At 41.7% G+C, this 22,946-nt stretch overlaps 1 protein-coding gene across 8 annotated transcripts in view; it reads left to right on the top strand.

Moving 5' to 3' along the window:
- Positions 1–11,758, top strand: part of LOC108155794 (homeobox protein prospero) — a 60,862-nt gene extending 49,104 nt beyond the window's left edge. For all 8 annotated transcript variants that reach the window (XM_033390182.1, XM_033390181.1, XM_033390180.1 and 5 more), the window contains 2 exons: positions 3,456–3,600; positions 3,837–11,758. In XM_033390182.1, the coding sequence (XP_033246073.1) occupies positions 3,456–3,600; positions 3,837–4,016 (325 nt within the window). In that variant the 3' untranslated portion in view covers positions 4,017–11,758. The remainder of the gene's footprint in view (positions 1–3,455; positions 3,601–3,836) is intronic.
- Positions 11,759–22,946: the final 11,188 nt, after the last annotated feature.

Raw genomic sequence — 22,946 nt, 5'->3', positions numbered from 1 at the left:
GAACGACGAACCTCGAAATCCGAACCCCGAACCCCGAACTTCTTTTGCCTGGGAATCGTCTTGTCTTGTCGACTTTTCGGTTCCGGAGGTTAAAATGGGTGGGAATATTTTTTTGATTGCCTAGCGGCTTTTTGATTGTTTACTTCCTTTTCGCCCCACCCTTCGGTTTGCTTTTAGGGGTAGTAGAATTTTGTAACGGTTTTTGCTTTTCCTTTTCCACATTTGATTTCCATTTCCCCGCCCCTCGCCCATCAAGGAAATGATTACTTGCAACAGTTTTCTGCGCTCTCTTAGCCATCTATAGTTTTATGAGTTTCCCACACACACACACAAGCACACACAGATACAAGACATAGCCATGAAGTGGCCTCCTAATAACATGTTCAGCTCTTGACGGCTGCCACTTGAGAAAGCTGCCCCCCCCACCCCAGAGTCGGATGAGCTGCCACTTGAGGCTGAAGAGGCTGGGAAAAGTGTGAAACGGCGGCTAAGAAACTTGCGGCATGCATATTAAAAAGTGTTGCCTACTTAAGTTGGCACCCCCACCCCACCGCACTGTCTATGTGTGTGTGTGGCTAATTAACAAAAGTGCCTTTTGTTGGGAATGGCATGGAATGGTCCTCAAGCAGGCCACTTGTATAATTGCATTAGCTGCAGTAACTTCTTTTTGTGTGTGCTTTTGATGCAAATAATGAAAAGAAAGCAGCCAAAGGACATGCATTCACACACACAGACACACTCCAGGCAGGAGGCTAATTAGTTTGTTTGCCAGGATATGCGCCTAGCCCAGTGTTGGCTTTCTTTTGGCCGCTTTTCAACAGCTACTTGAGAGTCTCGCTTCGAAGAGCCCCCAAGAGCAGGAGGGCGCAAAAAAGGCGCTCAAGGATGCAGCCCCACACACACACTCACACACATACAGATCTCCTACCTCTTTTCTACAGTGTTTTTTGTTTTTTATGAGGTTAAGTGTCCTGCCCACCCCCCCACCCCACCCGACCTGTGCCCCTGGAGCCGCGTGAAAAGATCTTTGCTGACGAAAAACAACAGCAACAAGCACACAGCTACATACAGACAGACACACACACACACATACAGTGGTACACTCTTATGACACGCACACATACACACCACATAGAAATATATCATGTTCCTGTATGTATTTAGACGTATATGACTTATACAGATGCCTCTATATATAGATACATATAAAGTGTTGTCAATTACTTCATTAATGTATGAGGTAGAGATGTCTGCATATGTGTGGGTGAGTATGTGTGAGCTTATTAATAAAAAATGAAAGAAAAAAACATTCGTTCGTTCGTTCTATTCGCTCTCGTGCTCGTATTTGTATCTGTAATATCTGTACTTCCGAGTGGCAAGAAGGCTGGCGAAGAAGGAGACGCGAAGAAGGAGACACACGCACACACACACCCACACAGAGATATCCCCCCAGCCACACACACACACACACACACACACGCATACACTCGTCCATTGAGCGAGAGCAACACTTGAAAGGGAAACGAAACGCGAGAGATCCCCCCTACCCCCCGTGCATTCCCTTGCACCTGCCACCAAATAAATGGGCTACGAAAATATATAAAAATCTACAAACTAATTAGTTGCAAGCGGCAGGTGGCAGGCAGGTGGCAAGCGGCACTTCCGTCAAGCCTCGACGCCATTTGCAGTTTCAGCTTATTATCTAAATTAAGTGGCGCATTCCATGTGGCAGCCTAAGCTGCAAGCTTCCTTTTCCTGCCTCACGTGTGGCTGTGTGGCATCATCGCCTCAAGCTCTTTTCGCACCAGCCACAAAGCTAATTGCATTTAAAACAAACAAATTTTCAGCCCCAACCCTCGAAACACTTGTGCCACACACACACACGCCCACCCCCCTCACACACACAAAGAACTGGGGATCCGGAACGAGATGAGGGCAATCCCTAATAACTATGGACACACACATAGCCCCCCCCCCCCCCTCCTTGATGCCCGATCCAGAGATCCCAGAGACAATGAACTGTCACACAAAACTGTCACACAGCGATTCCTTTCTTTGGCCCGGCCAAGCCGTCATCGCCTCATTATGATGCCTCGCTTCAATTGTAGGAGCTCCAGCGCCAGCCCCAGCCCCAGCCCCAATCAGCAACCCCCCCCCCTTCTGCCACTGCCACTGCCGCCGCTGCTGCTGTTCAAGTGCGCGTGGCTGCCGCCTCCGGGGAGCCTGGCGACTGGAGACTGGAGACTGGGGACCCTTGCCAGCAAACGGCAAAGATTTTCTATTTGCACATTTTCTGCGCTTATTGTTTGGAAAAATCAACACGAGCGCACTCGCACAACATGAGAAATGCATTTGCTACTGGGAAATCTTGAAATTAGCGCGATTATCGGAGCGTTGTCAAGTGCGGCAGGGGCGGGGGCAGGACTCCGACGACAAAAAAGACAACAATTAGTGCGAGGCACACAATGCAGTCGGAGGCGTAGGCGGAGGCGGAGGCGGAGTCGGGGCGGATGCCGGGAGGCATTAGGCAAAGACAAGCAATCACTTACAGTCTCCAAGCAAGGCTACCACCCACCCTGGCCTCCCTTGCGCCCCTGACTATCCCCCTGCGAGTGGCAGGCCCCCGGCCGCACACAAATCACTTGACTAAACAAGGCGACACAGAAGCAGCAGGCAGTAGGCAGCAGTGGCACCAGAAGCACACTGCACTTGCTAATTAAATCCCCAACCCCCAAGTAGAAGCCACAGCCCCCCAGCCACAGCCCCCAGCCCCAGCAGCGACCGCAATAAGAAGACGCCACTGCCTCGACTTGCAATTGTTATTGCACCACCACCCAACCAGCGCCTGCCACTGCCACAGCCACTGCCACAGCCACTGCTGCTGCACATTTGAGATTTATTAAAAATTCTTTACACACTCACATACACATACACACGCAAGCACACACACACATCGACAGACAGCGAGTGAGAGAGAGAGAGACTCCTCCTTTTGGCGGGCGCCTAAGAGTATGCAGCAAATTATTAATAATGTCATATTCAAACAGCGATGCGATGCGATCCAATATAATGCATTAAGCCTGCAAGAACAAGGACCCCCCTCTTAGAAAGAAGCTTAAGTGACAGAGAGAGAGAGAGAGAGAGAGAGAGAGAGAGAGAGAGTGTGGTATATAGAGGACTGAGTGTGAGAGAGATAGAGAGATTTCCTTTGAATTTGGTTACCTTTTTCTGTTTTGTGTGTGTTTTTCGCTCTTTTGTTCGTTACTTTGTTTCGATCTTTGATTTGATTTTGAGTTTTTGTACGATTTTGTAAATTTGAATGCTGACAAACCCCCCCACCCCAATAAACCCCCCCATACCAACCCACACCATAGAATAGAAACAAAAAAAAAACCAAACCAACCAACCAGAATACTGACCAAAACCAAACATATTCCTCATCTACGCATCTGCAGAGAATTCTACTACATACAAATGGAGAAATATGCACGACAAGCTGTCACCGAAGGCATCAAGACACCCGATGATCTGTTGATTGCTGGAGATAGTGAATTGTATCGCGTGCTCAATTTGCACTACAATCGCAATAATCACATTGAGGTATGCCAATAACCACGCCTACACCCACACTAACTCTAACATTAACGAAGAACCAGTCGACCCCCCACACCCCCGAAAAAAGCCATTGAAGCTGCGGGCAAACAGTCTACCCTTTGCCCCGCTTAGATGTAGAGTGTTTGCCTCCAGAATCAATCCACATAGACACTAAACCACTAAACAGCACTTTTGTCTGGGAGCTCCGTTGCTAATCGTAATCGTCCTTCGGCCATCGACAGGTACCCCAAAACTTTCGCTTCGTCGTTGAACAGACACTGCGGGAGTTTTTCCGTGCAATACAGGGTGGCAAAGACACCGAACAGTCGTGGAAGAAGTCCATATACAAGATCATCTCGCGCATGGACGATCCCGTGCCCGAGTACTTCAAGTCGCCCAATTTTTTAGAGCAGCTGGAATAAGTGGAGGAGTTGGCCTTGCCAGCGCTGCCAATGCCAACGCTATCGCTGCCAATGCCCCTGGCAATGCCAATTCAAATGCCACCACCACCACCACCACCACCACCAACAACAGCCACACCACACACCACGATCCCAGCTACTATGACTACTACAACATCTACAGCCACAACATCGAGGGCCGGCAGCAGCAATCCGAAGGCGAGGCGCAGACCAAAGCTAAAAGGCTAAATCTGCGCAAGAAGTACCACTGGATATGACCCACAAACTCCCGAAACGAAACAAAACGAAAACCAACCACAGAATAAGTTAGCAAAGAGAGAGAGAGAGCGAGGGGAGAAAGAAGAGCAAAGCTAGGAGAAGCTAAGAGAAGCTGAGAAGTTTACACGAGTCAAAACCGCGTTTAGGCCACGAGCAATTCTGGGGAGCAGTCAAGACAGTCTCCCGAGCCGCAAAATATTTTTCAAAAAATTTCCAAAAACACCTACACCAACACACACACACAGCATTCATACATACCCACTCAGCGAAGAAGAGAGAATGAAGAAGAGGATGAGAGATGCGAGCTTCGATCGCATCCAATGCTAAAACCAAAACTAAAAAAACCTAAAAACCTAAAATCTTAATCTTATGTGAAATAGTGCAAATTGATGGTAACCTGAGCCTGACACCCATACAGACACACACACACACACACACACAGAGACACCAGACACCAGACACACCGAGCGAGCGAGCAATCGCGTACTTTGTAGGCAGTGTAAACTGTACTCGCTGTAGCCGTGTTGGTTTGTTAGATGAAATTTTTTTGAAAATATTTACAAGACATTTTTACGTATACAGATATTTAACAAAATACATAGTTGAGCCGTCTATTGATCTACCGAAAGTTGACACACAAACAACATTCCACACACAAACACAAACAAACACACATTCCACCCACACACACACACACACATCGGTACAAGAGCGAAGAGCGAAGAGCGCTCTGTGGAAGCGGGCAGCACTGCTTGGCAGACCGTTCTTCGGCAAGCAGTTAAAACCCTTCAGTACCGGCGTTCACTGCTGGAGTGCACTGCTTTACAAAAGCAGGCGCTGCACTGACGCCGGTAGCACCCCCACTATCCCCCAATTCTTAACCCTTTAAGCATATATTCGATGTCTATTAAGTGAAAACTAAACAAAAACAAAAATCACCAAAAAAAAAAAGAAAAGAAAGCAAAAACTATTTAGATTTATAGATTTATATGCGGACAGGACAGCGGGCGTTAGGGTAGATAATTTGATAATTTAATGGTTTATGAACCCTTGACCAAAGTTAATTGTTAATCCCTTGAGTGCGGTTTATTTTTAATCAATTCTTTTACTTTACGCCTCTTCTTATTTTTATGGATCACCCTATACACACACACACACACACACACACACACACACTAGTCTGTTATTTATGTACATAATTTATAAATTTAGTTAAGTTAAAGTTTAGTTTAATTAATTTTACTTTACATTACTTGGCCTTGAGTTGCAACAAAAAACAAAATATACACAAAAAACACTAAAAAATTCAAATGAAACAACAAATATATGGTTTTTCTTTATTGTTTAAACCCCCCCTCCCTTGTTTGGCCCCCTTCCACTGGCTGGCTGGCTGTCTGTCCTCGATCATGCACTCTCACCCATCAGCAGCAGCACAGCAGACTCAACATGGAGAGTGGGCGGGTTAAGAGGGATATGTTTGCTCTCTCTTGGTCTCTTGGTCTCTTGGCCACTTGGGGCCAGGAGTGAGCAAACCTCACTGTTGCCACCAACACCAGCGGCACCAGCCAGGCAACATCATCAATTACATCATCGAATCATCGAATGTTATTCAACATTAATTCAACATTAAGCAAATACCAAAAGAATATTCCTCAAAAGACGCACAACGTAGAAGCGAAAAAGTAACCTTTTCGGCCCCATATTTGCTACGAGGACAGCCAGCAGTCAGCCAACCTCCTGATGCCCTATCGCCCCCTGTTGCAAGTTTAGATTAGATGGGAACACCGCTATGAGGCAGCAGCAAACCTTTCGGCCCACACCAAGCATACGAAATTATTGAACAATAGATGAATTTTAGCTAAAACTAAATTGAAACTGAATAAGCAAGTTTTTAGGCATAACCAGAGCGGGAAGAGCAGAGCGAAATTCGATTGCACTTTGGCGTAACTATGACAAAATTAGTCGAGTATAAGACGGTAGGTTCCTATTCTGACGGAAAAGAGAGAACATAATGATTACATTTCAAATTTGGTGTAAAATTGAAAAATTTAAAACAAACAAAAAAAATGCATTTGCAAAATTAGTGTTTAGGGAATCGTACAAAAAAAAAAAATACAAAAGAAAGCTAATCGAACTGCAGTTTATGTTGATTTGAACCCCCCAGCCATTAAGCATTATCCATATATCCATTGAGAGATGTTTCGAGATTGAGTTCCCTGATTTATACCCATCTGAGCAGAGCAGAGCAGAGCAGAGCAGAGCCGAGTAGAAGTCGAAATTCCAGTCCGGAGATCGTTGATTGTTAATGCCTTTACGAAATTTATGGAGAAGCAACTTCTTTTTGGCAATGAAGTTGAAGTTTGATCTAAATCGAAATACAATTGTAACTGATTTTGTGATAAAAAGTAAACAAAAAACAAAACAAAACAACTAACAACTAACAAACAAATGAAAATTGAACTAACTGCAATTATGTTTCGGATAAAACCAATATGGAGGGAGCTCCCCCCTCCCCTCCATACGAAATTGATTGAATTGAATTGATTGTAAAAATAGTTAATTGAGAAATGAGAAAAGCAAAAACCCTTTAGGCAATTTAAGGCGTATTAACAATAAACGTTTGGCTAACAAAACTTTAGGCAAAATTTTATAATTAAGCAAAATTCAAAAGCGAAATTAAGCCGTCGAAATTCAGCTAACAAATTCAGAATTAATATTCTGTTGAGTTTCAGTTTGTCTCAGTTTAAGAAAAACCACAACCCCCACCCCACCCCAACCGCCGCTTTCTTTCCTTTCCTTAACCAAGTGGATGGATCGATGGATCGTATCGTAGGAGGTTTACCATGAACCGAATGAATGAACCGTACCAAAACACACACTCAGAAACAGAAGCACACTTGAATACACATTTGAATACTTGCGTATACATAATGCAACATACATATTTCATACATTTATACTAAACATTAACATTAACAAAAACATACTTAAACTTAAGTCAAGTCAAAAAAAAAAACGAGACGATAATTGGTTAATAAAAGCGAAATTCATTGAGAAAACAGAAACCACATGACGGCGCTTGGATTTTTCTTTAACAAAATTGAAACCCCCAACCCTTTGGCTATTTATGAAACCCCAATACTTTTACGTTCAATCTTTGCCCCCATTCAACCAACCAACCAACCAACCTCCGTCAGAAGCTTTCGGCAATTGTCACAGATCAGATCAAAATTGGAATTGACTACACAACACACATCACTAACCGTTAACCAACACTACAGCCACAGCCAACAGCCAACAATCGGTGGAGATCGGTGGAGACGAGCGCAGGTTACAGAAGGGTAAGCAACAAGCAAAAGTCAACTAAATTTTAATCACTTCCTGTTGAGCAGAGAACAAACCAACCAAGCGACACAGCGACTCCTGGCACATCCACAGGCAGCGGCAGCAGCAACCTTCAAGCCACCAAAAGTTTCGATATCCATGTCTTTCGATCAGCCGAAAAACAGTGTTTAGTTTTCACACAGCAATCTTTCGGTGTTGGTAAATTCAAAAAAAGAAAACAAGCAGAGACCAGCCATAGGCCAAGAGCAATGTTCGATTCTAGTTTCCAATTGCTGCTGCCCTGTGGAAGAGCCGGGCACAGTTTACCTCAAAACCAAAGTCAAAGCACGGCACAGGCCAGGACATAAGTTAGCCTAAGCATAGAGTAATCTTACAGCCAGCCAGCCAGCCAGCCAGCCAGCAGGATCAACCAGGACCCACACACAGACAGAGCCAAGCAGGAAGCGGAAGCAACCAGCACATCAAACCGATCAATCAACCAGCGATCAATCACTGATCGAACGACAAAAGAGAGCAAAGCAAACTAAACTTAAAGCATAAATGAAAAACTACAAGTAAACCGAAAAAAACGAACCGATCGACAGAATGACGATCGAAGCAGCAGAAGCAGAAGCAAAAGATGGAAGCGAGATATCGATTTATCGAGATATCGATGTCGATATCGAGATCGAGAGAAGCAGGCGAGATAAGTATATACCTACTACACGTAAACCAATTACCAAATATAAATGCAGACGCAGCCATATGCAAATTTTAACTAGATTTTAAAAGCATTAATACCGCAAAATACCAAGCAAACCAAAACAAAACAAAACAAAACAAAACAAAAATACCAACAATTACCGATTACTGATTACCGCATATACGAGAGAAAAACCGATACAGAAATTGATCAGAATTGTACATAGCGACATTTAAATACAAAACTACATACACGTAACTAAAATATTACTACAGTTTAAGCATAAGCAGACCCCCACTGAGATCCCTCAAGACTCCCCCAAGACCCCATGACCCCATATCGAAGTTACTCAAAGGCCAGGGCCAGGCGAGGCTTCGCCCATAGCTTTACAGCATTCAAAATGCGCGCAGGACGATTCTCAGGAGAGGAGGAGATGTGCCAAAATCAGTCCCCCCCCCCCCCAATCGGTATATATATCAACCAGAAGATCCCCCCCCAAAACACAAACATATGTATGTAGTCAAGTCAAGAATCAAATCAAGTCTATTCGTAACTTCAACTTCAAGTAAAAATAAGTTTATTAAACATCCTTATTTAAGAAAACATCTGATCACAAGCGATAGAAAGAAACAACTGAAGCAAAAAACTAACGAAAATCAAACGAAAATTTGCAGTTTTGGTATAAAAGAAGAAAAACAAAAACAGAAAACAAAATATAAATAAATGATTGCGTTTTTTTAGTAGCAAACGCGATTCTCGAAATTCCCAATAACTTTTGGCCCGAAAACGAACAAAATCAAAACAATGTTTGGAAGTAAAATTTTTATCACTTATTTGGCGTAGGGAGAATCACCGAAAGATACAGAGAAGAAGAGAGAGAGAGAGAGAGAGAGATAGAGAGACATTTTATGGCGGTGCAGGGTCCTTCGCAAAAGGAAGAGCCATTGTGCATCGCCATTTTCTGTTCCAACAAACTGCAATAGAGCAGCGCACGGTGCCCATACAGTTTCGGCCCGCACTGTGCGTCTGCACCAAACGGATTAAGTTCAACAAATGAAATTTTGATTAAACATACCATTATTATATTAGACAAGAATCTTAAGCATCCTCAGTTGAGACGTTTATGGAGACGAAGAGGTTAAAACTTTTGGCTTATGACGTGTAACCCCAGCATTTCGGCAGAGCAAATGGCAAGCGGAAGCTGCCAATCGGAAATTCCAAATTCAAATTGATATATATACCATACAACAACAACAACAACAACAAAGCAAAGCACATGAGAAAGTATAAAAATATAAAGGAAAAGTTGCATAAAACCCCAAAGAAAAGCCCATAACTGAATAAAGAAACAAATAAATAATAATAATAATAGAAGATAACAGGATTACAATTTAGTTTTAAACAGCCAACAATAGCCAGGGAAACATACACAACTCGTATGTGATATTTTTGAGTTAATCTCTCACAGTTTTTCACAAGTTTACAAAAGAAAAAAACCAAAAAAAAATAAAGTAACAGCAACAAGCCCAGTTAGCAGCGACAATATATTAGAAACAACAGCAACAGCAAACAACAACACAGAGCACTTCCAGCAGCAGCAGCAGCAGCAAGCAGAAAGCGGCAACTTTTTTTGGGTTGTCTACCACATATCAGAGATATCAGAGATATGCTATATATAGTATAGGAGATCCGGTGTGGAGGAGGGAGTACAGATTTTCTTTGTGTTGAGTCTTTAAGCCATCCTGAGTTCAAAGTTTACAATCGAACGAATAACTGAATATTTACCCATGATCGAATATGAATATAACAAATATATATATACACATAAAGCAATACAAATACCGATAACTAATCCATAAGTGTTTATAGTTGAATTTTGACGAACGATAGAGACGGAGAGAGAGAGAGAGACGATTTTATGCCACAGTTTTCATTTGCAATAGTCGAGAGCGTGCCACGCACGCACCGGGATAATTTATAGTACAATACATGCAACCAGCAGACAAACAACAAACAACAAACAACCAGCAAACACAAGCAACAAATAAACAAAACAAATAAACGAATAAGCAACCAATAACTTTTTATAAAACGATTTATATTTTTATACTCAACAAAAAATCAAGAACCGCCACAGCAACAACAATAGCCAATTAGCCAAATAAGCCAAAACTTTTAGTTCGTTCACAAGATATTTCCGTTAACAATTAACAACAACAGCAACAATTATGTTTTTATTTAAACAAACAGCAATCGAAAGAGCTCCGACCCAAGCCCGACACCCCGACACCCCGAATCGCTGACAAGCCCAGCCCAAAATCCAAACAGATCCAGCGCATGCCACACAAGAAATTGCCAATAGTAACCAATAATGCAACCAAGTTGCAAGAGAAACCAAGAGAAAGATGAAGACGAGGACCCAAAGAAATGATGCCTGCCTGCTGAAACCCAAGGGAACCTACGCCTGAGCCCCGCCCGCCAGAGGAGACACACTCAACAAAAAACATTCGCCAAAAACATGCGCCTGGATGGAATCGGGGGCTGGGGCGATCAGTCAGTCGGAACGGAACGGATCGGACGGGTCGGTGACTTTCGCATAGGCAACAAGAATAAGTGATAAAAACCTTTTGTTTCACAATTCTCTAACGAGCAACTCAATCAATCGAACAACAACTAAATGAGCCACAAAACTTTGCGTGCGTTGAACTGGCTCCATCTCTGGCAACTGCTGCAGCAACGGCCACAGCAACAGCAACAGCAAGGACTCGCGGGGCATGCAACTGACTGCGAAATGAACTGAACTGCAAAACTACTTTGGTTTACTCCAACAAACACACAAACAATCAAACAGATACCGATCAAACAGATGCAATAAACAAGAGAAAATTGACAAAGATTGGGGCACCCAGCCTCAGCCCCAAAATGAAGGGGCGGGGGGTGTCCCAGACAATAGCCCAGTAATATTATTATTATTTCCAATAGGGCGCATCTTTGTAATCCCCCGAGGATTAAAGATGCGCCAAAAGAACCGTCAACAACAGAAGTACAACCAAAATGAAACGCACCCATTGGCACCCACCAAGAATCAAGAATCAAGCAGAATCAGTTGCCACTGCCCCTGCCCCATCGCTAAACCATGTTGCAGTTGCCGGAAGTGGAGGCCAGACGTTTGTCAAAATTCTACACGAAATTTTATGTAAAACAGCTGTAGGAGCAAACGAAAAACGCAATTCCAACGAGCCAAAGCGCCGAAACAATCGATTTTCAGTTTCAAGTTTTTCCTTCTCGGCGATCGGTCCGGTTTCGATCGGTCGCGTTCCTATGATTTATAGACGGAGAGAGAGCGAGAGAGAGAGCATGCCCCAGGGACTCGCCCCCAGCCCCAGCACCAGACCAGAGGGACAACAGACGCGGGGGCCTGGCCTGGGGCATGTGTAAGATATGTACTATAATAAAAGTAAAACCGTAAACGAAAACGATAAGCAAACAAATGAAACAACAATATTTATACAGAGACTGCAAACAAATGTGATCAGATATTTTATAATATATAAGTTTACAGAGCAAGAAACAGAGCAAGAAGCATATAGCCAGAATCAGAAACCGAAACAGAATCAGAACCAGAAAAACTAGTTATATAGCCGAACGATCAAATCAAAAGCGATACAACAGCAACAACAACCACAGTAACAGTAACAGTAAACCAGTACAGTTAGCATAGAACGTAACGAGTAACGAGTAACGAGAGCAGTAAGATCGAGCAAGGACTCGCAACGAGTCGATTAGTAACACGTAAGCAAACCGAATAAAAACCAAAAGTATTTATAATAATATTTTTTACAATAGAATATACAACTAAATATAGCAAAACGACAAACAAACCGAGCGGGAGGCGCAGCAAAGCATAGCCCCTAAACCCATGCCTAGACTCCTCCCCGAACCATATAGCCCGATCCCCTCGATCCCTTCGATCCACTCGATGCTTGCGCTGACGCCTCCACGCGCAACAGTTGCCTTTCACAGAAACAATTTACCGTTTAAGTTACCAATAGTGAAATAGACAAGCCAGAACGGTGCCACGCATGCCCTCAGTGGCAGTGGCGCCGCCGTTTTTCCAGCCAGTTTTCAGTTGAGCATCTTTTTGGTTTTTTCGAGCAGAGCAGAACAGAGCAGAGCAAGCAGCGCACAAGTCTTTCATTTCACGGTTCATACAAAGGTTCTATTTAGTTCAAGGAGTAGCCAGGAGTACAGGAAACAGAAGCCGAGAACTAACCAGTATATACACACACAGACACATACATGCAGACATGTATCAGATATCAGATATAGAGTACTATATGTTTGATATATAGTTTGATTTGAATCCGTTGAGTGAGTCAAGTATTTTCAGTTCCGATCAACAACAGTTTGGAGGCATTATCTTCTTGGGTTGAAAGCATTATCGAAAATTGAGCAAGCCCCTGAGTTCTGAACAATAGTGCCGGTAATATTTATAAGCTAAGTGAAACTATATATAACATAGAAATATATATATATAAAATACATACTCTAGACGTCGTAAACCGTATTTCAGCATAGCTAAAGAATGTTCTAAATGTACACTGAATAAAGCCCCCAAAATAAAAGCAAGCAACAAACTGAAGGAGAAAGAGCGAAGGGGAGAATCGACTGCGCAGTGTTTTCCAAGCCTAGATCGAAGATCGAAGACTGCCTGGACCTTGAAGAGAGAGTAACTAGCCCCCCGACCCCGACCCCGGCCCCGCCCCTGCCCCCAGCACACGAGCCACACTCTCAACGAGACATTACGACACACACACACACACACAACCTTATAAATATATATAACTTATTAATTACATAAGGGAATAATAACTCGAAGCAAAAGAAAAGCAAAACCCAAAACCAAAAACCAAAAAACCAAATAATAATAAAAATACAAATACAAGATACAAGGTAGTTGCTATTTTAAATATTTAAACAAAAAACCATAAAACAAACAAAAAACCACAAAAAAAAAAATCAAAGAAAAACAAAAGCCGAAGAAACAGAAATAGAAAATCAATCGAAATACAGAAAAAAGAATCTTCAAGAAAAAGTCTCTAATTAAAATCATTAAGCAGGAACCAAAAGAAAAGCCAACCTAAACAGCAGTCAGATATATACTACACATAAACGCAAAGCAGTATATACATATATATGCAGTTTGTTCCAAACCAAAATCATTACGGAAAATATATGATATTTGTATGCTTTTTTACTCACACCACCATAACCGCCATATAAGCCGAAATGGAAATGGAAATTGGAAAATGTTGGAGATCGATGCTCCGGCGCCGCCTTTAGGTTTAATTTACGCACTCAGCCAGACACAGAGACACACACACACAGATACAGATACAGAAACATGAAAAATGTCAGCATAAGTATGAAGAAAACTAATCGTAAAAACAGAAAAACAGAAAACAGAAAAACAGAGAAGCAACTACAAATTTATAATCATAGTTTAGCAGCCGCCGTAATTGATTTTGTCAGACGCAGACGCAGACCGAACTAAAACCGAACTAAGCTAGATACAAAGATACAAATACGCAGCAAAGATACATAACATAGAACTCATCATCCAGATACGCCAGATACTTGCAAGAACAACAGTATACAGTACTCAATGCCAACCAACAACCAACCAACCAACACCAGGAAAAGATCAGTTCAGATCAGATCAGTTCACAGATGCATCAGTCAGCTTACTTATAGTTTTCAAGATACACAATGTCCAGTTCAATATAAACATAAATTAAGGATACATGCACACACCTCTAAGCATAATGATAACCCCCCAAAGCCCAAATACAACTTCAGATCAGAATCAGAAACAAAATCAAAATCAGAGTAGGATTAGACGAGGAGGAGGAGCAGATGGATGGACGAGTGGCTCGAGTGGTAGGGCATTTCGAAGAACGTTTGAATACCTATTATATGGAACTTTCGGCTCAAAAGCAACGCGCTGCATTTTGAAAACTCAAAGAAAAAAAAAAAGACACATATGTAAGTGTTAAAACCAAATGAGGAAAACCAACTCTCGGCCTAGACTTTGGCGTGAATTTCGGAATAGGAACCACACAGACACAGACACAGAGACAGAGACGGACAAGTAAAGATGATAGAGATGAAAATTCGGGAAAAGTTTAGGATGAAGAAAAGACAACCAAATGTGACCAAAGACGCGCTGCAAGTGGGGCCCCCGATGGGCGCTTCGCCTCGTCCCGAGTCGAGCTACGCAGACCCCCAAAAAAAGCAAACCAGTTTAGGTATAAGTGTAAAAATTAAATGTAAAAGTATTTCGGTAATGTTCCTATATAAACATACAGCACACTGACACACTGACACACCCACACAGGCGCAGGCATATGTTGACTGTACATATGTATATGGAGAAATTGAAGTTTCGGACACACACAAAGCAAATTCAGCATTTAGCATTTTGGCCAACAAAAGTAACGAGCAAAAAATTAGAGGGGAAAAATAGGAAGGAAAAAACCGGTCTGCAGGCTCGACTCAAGCGGAAGAAGAAGCGTTGCACTTGGGTCCCAAACTTGCAATCAAAAAATAAAATCAAAAATATATATAACAAGAGAAATGAGTAAAATTGAATTCATTTACAGGCAGCATTCTATGAGAACAATTGCAGATTTCTTTCGATTCGATTTGATTTCCTTGTTTCCCATTGAGGAGAAGAAGATAATTGTACTTTTTAGTGAAACAAAACACAGCACAACGCGTTTGAAAACCCCAGGACAAAAAGGATAGAACAAGAAACCAAAGAAAACACAGGAAGAAGAAGAAGAAACAATACTCAATGAAGTACTTAAACAAATGAAACGAAATGAACAAAATTGAAAAACTCTCGGCCATGTTTGGATAATTATCTCTCGGTGTAAACGTTCAGGACAAATTTACAAAAACAAACAAAAAGAAAAACAAAACAAAAAACAACTAAAAACTTTAGAGAAAACAATACTTTAGGATTAAAAGCGGAAAATGCGAGAAATTACGAATTCAAAATCCAAAAACAAAAATTATAAGCAAAATCAATAAATTTTGGAACACAAAATTTCGTAAGTAAGAACTTAAATTGTAAGAGGAAGAGGAATAGAGAACAAGCAGTGCATTTCCGGCAACTGCCAACTCTGCGGGAAGCAGTAGACGGGGAAAGCAGTGCATAGCAGAGCAGAGCAGTGCACAGGAAGCAGTGCTAGAAGACCAGAACGGGGAATGGCAAAACTTTGAAAGAAATTTTGAAAACGTGTTGGAAAAATATCAGAAAAAGTACAAGCTTATTTTAAGCACCTTCGCGCCTTATCTTTAAGAACGTAAATAAATCAATGAAAAATACGAAAAAAAAAACGAAACAAAAATGCAAAAACGTGAAAAGAAAAACCTAAAAAAAAGCATAAACTTAAATTTATAAAGAAAACATTGTACATTTAGAAAATACGAGCAAAATTAAGCGGGAAATTGCAACTTTCGATACATCTCCTGGTAGTTAACCTTATCTAACCTTAAGTTTCACCGATCCCGGGCCCGGGCCCGGACCGGACCCGGATCGTCCTACAGAAAGCAACAAGTTTTGTTTCCCTCAGTTCGGGTTTTGTGGAAAATCTGCCTATAATTGTAAAGCTCAAAACAGCAGAAAATGCAGAAGTAGAATTAGAAAAAGAAAAAGAAAAGAACAAGACAAGTCAACAAAGAAAACTCCAGCGGAGCACCGCTCCAGCGGAAAATTGAAACCCAACAAGCAACAAACAAGAAAAAGAAAACCAAAAAAACTAAACAAAATTCAAAATCATTGCAGCAGCAGATTTCAAAATTACCTAAGAAGCGAAGCAAACGAAACGAAATTAACAATTAACAAAATTCTCAACTGCGGTTCGGAAAGCAGCAGCAAAGGAAAGGTTTTCTAGAAAAGTAAGGAAAACACTAGCCTTTATGTTCCCCCAAAAACTCTGTAAATGTTTAGATATATGAAAATCCAAAAAGAAAACCAAAAAAAAGAACAACTAAAGGCATGAGGACACTATTTAAGTTAGGTGTTGGTGGGGCTACGACCTTGAACACTTTGACAAAAGATGTGTATGTAAAAAAAGAATACTATAAAACGAACTCGATGGATCCTAACCCATTAACCCCAATGTTTAGTTCTAAAATTTGCTATGTATCCACCACTATCAGAATATATGTGTGTAGCCCTGATCCCCATCCTTGAGTTTTGCTGACAATCTCCATGGGGCGATCCCTTGGCTCAGAGCAGAGCATGTGTGAGGGGCCAGAGGGCGTTGACAGTTCTCCAGCCTCGAAAATAAAACCAAATGCCCGGGCCGGCAGGGCCAGGCGATCGGCCAGGGCTGGGCCGGGCACCTCCAGGACATCCAGAACCGTTTCGCACCATAGAACTCAAGGCAATACAAGGCAATCCAGCGGTACGAGAGAGAGAAAGAAGCATAAGCAGAAGCAGAAGCAGAAGCAAGAAAGCAAGAAGGCAAAGGACAAGTTTCGAATCAGAATTTCGGTGACATCTTTCGGCAAAGTTTCGACAACTTTCGATTAGGCTTTTGTTGTTAATTTGTTTTTTTGCGACCACGTCTCCACGTCTCCATAGCACACGAGCAACATGCAGCCAGAAGCATGCCACACACACAGAAGCAACACAGTAGCAGCAACCAGCAACCAGCCACGTGATAAAAACGAGTTGAGCAAAGTGAAAAGCAATTTTGAAATGGGGCCACAACGTCCGATCTAAAGTGCCTTCAAGTAACAATGAAAAAAACAAAAACAAAACCAAAAGGAAAACGAAAACGAAAACGAAAAAAAAGTAAACGAAAATACCAAAAACTAAAATAAAAACTGTTAATTTTTTATGTAACTAAAAGCAGCGCAGCGCGACGGGGGGAAAATTATAAATAAAAATTGTATAAAGAAATTAAACGTGTAAAAAGTATAAACAAATTTAAAGAACTAAGCGACGAATCGAAGAAAGCGATAGCGAAAAGGGCTCCAAATAGACCGGAAAGCAAGCAAAAACCAAAACTGCCTCACACTCTGGCCAGGCCTCACACACCCACCGCCAGATCGATGCGGTCCGAGCCGAGGGGTAACCACACGGCGAAAGATAGATTGTCAGATCCAATCCAATCCCCCAGTCCCATCCGTAGCAAAAAAAAAGAAGCAAGTTGTAATTGACTACCTAAGTAAGCGATAAATATGTATGTATTTAGTTCTAGTATGTAAACGAATGGAAATTAACATAAAACTCGATTTAGAACACCGACCGACACACACTTTATGTATGGAGAAATTAATGATGATTTAGAGGAGATGGCGATGCAACAAAGGTTTGGACTTATGAGAAAGTATATACATAAACAATGTATACCCCCATATGTATCCCCCTTTTACCATACCATACCATACCATACGCATACTATAGCGCTGAGTTGCTCATTTAACACACTCACACACACCCACAAACACACTATGACACGACGAACACTTGCATGAAAGTATGCTACATTTAATTTAGATATAGAGCGAAGCATATAAGTATTCCATTCCACTCGAAAGTTAAGAGAACAGAACAAAAGATGATTGCAACTGAACTAAGAACGAGATGTGAGTACGGCATACTGAAGAGAGAGAGAGAGAGGCGGCAATTAGGTATAGAGCGAGAAGACTACATTTAAGCAGAATTCAGATATCCATGGCGACATGCATGGCACACAGATACGTATACTCGATACACACACTGAGGAAACACTCACACGCCAGCGTCTGCATGCTTTTGGGAAAGCAGAGCAATGATACTGATATGATGATCGCGTATAAACTATAAGACTTTCTGGAATCGGAGGAGGAGGAAACCTACCTACGTTTCCTACTTTCGTGCTCTTTCCTACCCCTAACACACACACACACACACACAAATACACCTATACACACCCACAGATCTTTGAGTTGGCAAACGTCGTAATCGTTTCTTTAGTCGTTGATGGGAAAGAACTAGTAAAAATTAGCAAAATTTAAAATTGAAACGGCACCCACGGGATGTCGATTATGTAACAAACACACACACGCAGACACCCACATCCACACACACACTGACACACCATTATGTATATAAGTATGTAAATTCCTTTGAGCTGAAACATTGTATAACCAAAAGATTGCGATTACGAAGACACACGAAACACACAGAAAAAAACAGAAAAAAACAAAGACGAGACACGCACACATCCTGAAGAGGTGTGTAAAGGGTTCTTTGCTTACAACTTTTCAAAACGTATTAAACCGTTTCGGCCAACCTTTTGGATTGATAAATGATAAAAGATACAAGATCGATCGCCCCCGAACAAAGGGGCTGCATCGTTTCGGTTGATGGATGCAAATAAACGTTCAAGCGTTCCAAAATTCTCAAAACACCCAAATCGAGCCTAGAAATTGATTTATGTTCCATTAAGCAAAACGAAAAAAGAAAAAGAATAGAAAAATGAATACTTTTGAGTTACAATACAACAATAGACCGGAATGATTTCCAAGCAATAGTACAAACAACTTAAGAGATAACTTTTATAATGTAATTGTAAACTAAGTGGAAGAAGAGTGGAAGATTGATTGGCTCTGGATTCAAGGCGTTTCCCCGGGGCAAGAAAGCCAAAACCTAGTCCCCGCCACCCCCGAAACGCCCAGAGCGAGAGATGAATGTAAGAATGGAGATGAAAATGATAATCCCTCGAATGCATATAATATACGATTTCTCTGAGTTGCCCTAAGTTGAGATTTAACACACATTTAGTTGAACTTTGATGAGTGCGTAGTAAGCGAAATTGAATGGGCCAGGTGTTCCAGGAGCCACGGAACATTGCCTGGCGCCAAGGATTTTTTCGGGAATTCCAACTTGAACAGACATTCCCTCCCCTTACAGGCAGGAGAGATGCATTGAAATTCGAGTCACTTCAGTCACACAGTTTAAATTTATAAGTATATGTAATAACAATAGGAGAGAACACCCAGACACCCAGACACACACCACCACTACCCCGAAAAACCCCTGGATCTCAAAACATTACTATTTACCACACAATATTGGAATGAAAAGCAAAAACATACATACTCGTACGAGAACATGTCGCGTATACACTTACGATACGCACGATACGAGATATACTAACTTTATATGATAAAAACTAACTCATTTCGAATGAACCATAGCGACCATACGCTTTGGTTACGGTTTCGGTTTCGGTTCCGTTCTACGAGTATACTTTGGTTTGGTGTACCACCCACCCCTGACCCCCTTTTGGAAACTTCTTTCGAAAACGCATTCTGGCCCCAAAATGATGAGATTCAAATTGAATTTAGATTCCAAACGAATTTCGAGCAACAGCTAAATCGCACAAAATTGTACATTTCGCGCAAAAAAGCAACACCACACCACACATCACACCACAGGACACACCACAGAAAGCATGATATGATATGAACCGAAAAATGGGTAAGAGTAAATTCAGTATTTGGGACATCGTAAGCGAATATAAGTAAATAAAAATTTATATTGCGATCGAAACAAAATCGAAAATACTAAAAATGTGTAATGGAAACGGAGAAATGAAGAAAACACTAAACTACAATATGACATTTTTAATCGAAAAACCAAAAAAACAAAACTTATTTTATTGAAAATTATGTAAAATTTACTAAGGAAAAAAATACAAAAAAAAAACAACACACAATAAAAGTATATTATATTGTTTATTTTCATCTTTAAAAATAAAGTTTTAAAATCGTATAAAAATAGTAATTGCCGAACTGGAGTTGTACTTTTTTGGTAAATGGAGAAATACCGATCTCTATTGCAGTGATATGTTTTTCTGATTACGAGAAGGCGTGGTACATGAAACGAAGGAGAAAACAAAAAAAAGCAAATAGTTATTAGACTTTGCTGCGCTACTGGACTAACAGACATTTTTGTCGGGAGAGTCGTTTAAACGGATTGGAACCAGAAAATACACATCCAATGGCAGCCCTGGACCCTAATATCGATACCATGTTAAACAACACAATCAATATACAATATTCCTTTCGACAATCACCAGGGTCTTGGGTTCCGGCGTTCAGCCGTGTCATCATGAGCCAGCCAAACAGAATCGTATTCCAGCAGGACAGAAGCGAACCCCTTTCAAGATCCGAACCCAACAAGCCATCAAGGACTTTTGACTATGGCAACCAAGGGAGTAGCTGCGCGGGCTACCAGACTCTAGATATGTATATCTCGTTGTTGTTAGGTTTATTTATACTTAGAAACTTATCTAAGCTATGCTAAGTTTGATGAATAAAATTAATGAAAAATCATCCTTGTAAAGAATTGGGGAAATATGACTGGCTGGGGTGTTCCAGTCCCACCTGAACGATAGGTGGCCAGGGCTGAGGGCGACGCGCCATCTAGCGGAAGTCCAGGGAGGCTCGATGGTGTATTGGGACATCGGGGGGAGCTGGAGCCGTTACTGGGGATATAAGGAAGAGAATAGGATTAGTTATATGTATTAGTAAGGGAAAAAGGGATAAATAGGAGTGAAAATATTAGAAAACGTGGATTGGATTATGGAAATCGTGGAGCGTGGACGGTGTAACGTCGAAATTTGAAATTTTGTGCTTAAAACAGAAAGTTTGAAGTGAGTAAAGAAAAGGCGGGCGATAAAATAGGTTGTAATGCAGAAAATTTTACTAACAGTCGGCAAGGAATATAGCCACCAGAACCGGGCCAGAAGGTTTCCTGGAGAGGGACACTGGAGTTCGAGAAAGTCGACTGCAGAGAAGAAGACTGCCCAACGGAACCTGAGTGAGTTCGTTCCAGTTGCGCGTGTGTGAGCCAAGTAGCGCGGGACGTGTGAAGGGGGAGGGTGAAAGAGGACGATTTAGCTGCCAGGGCGATTCTAGCCACACCGCACGATCGTTGCATCGCCTTCCAGTGCGTGCCACACGTTTGGTCTCATTCACCAAGTAAAAACCCCGAAACCCTATTCACACACACGCGCACACGTATAAACGGACCTATATAAATTTAGGGCTGACCGGCCACGGCCAGCGATCGCCCGCGTCGTTTGAACTTAAAGAAAAAAACATAATCCGCACTCCAAACACCGTTCCACATTAAATGTTATTTTGTTCCGTGTGTTGTCCTTTATTTAGTAATTAGTATTAGCTTAAACCGTTTAACGTAAAATCTTGGCCATTGAAAAAAAATATGTAAAAACACCAACACCTTTCACGAACCTAAATCTGCGATCAGCTGTTCAGTGCCAGAATATTAACCCTTAGTGGGTGACGCGGGGGTCCCATCAGTCCACCGTATTTGGTCGAGCGATTTGTGGAAAAATATTGTTTATTGTTTATGTCCCGGGGACCCTTAACAAGAGCTCTTGGTAGGTTAAGTCTCCGTAGGGGCCCGAGTTAAATTAACTCCCGTAAAACTGGATCCACTCATCTACACATATTCCATTACGTATGGGTGAGGGTATCCCTGTTGGTTGAACGAAATTTCAGCAGCTATTTCCTTGTTTGCCTTTGTGTCGAACGTTTTGGTGTTTCTTAGTGGTTAGTGATAATTTTGAGTATAGCTATTTATTAATGAGAAAGATGAAATTGTCAATTTACGATTATTAAAGCTTGGGTATATATTGAAGCATGATGCATTAAATTTAAAATAGAGGGAGGACGCGTGGCGTATGCCATGGATTAGGCCAGCCGTTACCGTTCCAGCAGAGGGTGGCCAAAATGAACGTTGTGTTTGGTCACAGGTAGGGCCGGCGCGCGAAGTGATAACACCCAAGCTTCACCCACTTGATAGCCGTCTGCTTATGATTTTCTTTGTTGTTGTTAGGTTGTTGTTAGTTTTGATGTCCCGAGAAGTAGTATGTCTCCTTTTTTGTCTACATTTGGCGGGCAAGGGGAACTACCCAGCCCTGGGGTCGACAGCTAGCCGGCATTGCCCTCTGGGAAACAAGCCAAGTGTAACAGGGGTTTGTCCTTATTGAGTCCCATTACAGGAACCTATGGAACGGCCAAATCGGACCACAATTAACGGAGAAAACGGGATATATATGACTGGACGTGATATCGGACGAATGGGCGAAAAGGAAGAAATTTGCCCGAATCAATCTATTAAATTTCATTTTCAACGTTATATAGAAATCCAATAAAAGCTTTTATTTATATGAAGCCAATCAAGTAGAAAATTGATTCATCGTATAAAACTATGATGGCATGGCTAAATCTTCCATATAGCTGATATTTGACGGAAGATCAAAATTGAGGGAATCGTCGTAATTGTTGAATCGGTAATGGCCCGGTTGACAACATTTAAATCCTTGTCGCTCACATTCAAAAAAAGTTCGATTTGGCGCGCACCACTCGGTATATTTTTCAAATGAGACCGTATATTTCGGTGCTGTTCTGAGGGTCATACTGTAGAAATACTGGTTTTCGCCGCGCTCCCATGGCATTTTTGTAAATTTCATCAATTCATTAATTTAATTTTCAATTTTATATAGAAATCCAATAAAAGAAAGTATTTCGAATAGGCCAATCATGTATAG

The sequence above is a fragment of the Drosophila miranda genome, chromosome 2, assembly GCF_003369915.1.
Source record: "Drosophila miranda strain MSH22 chromosome 2, D.miranda_PacBio2.1, whole genome shotgun sequence".
NCBI lineage: Eukaryota > Metazoa > Arthropoda > Insecta > Diptera > Drosophilidae > Drosophila > Drosophila miranda.
The sequence above is the reverse complement of the archived record's forward strand: the minus strand, read 5'-3'. Positions and strand labels throughout refer to the sequence as shown.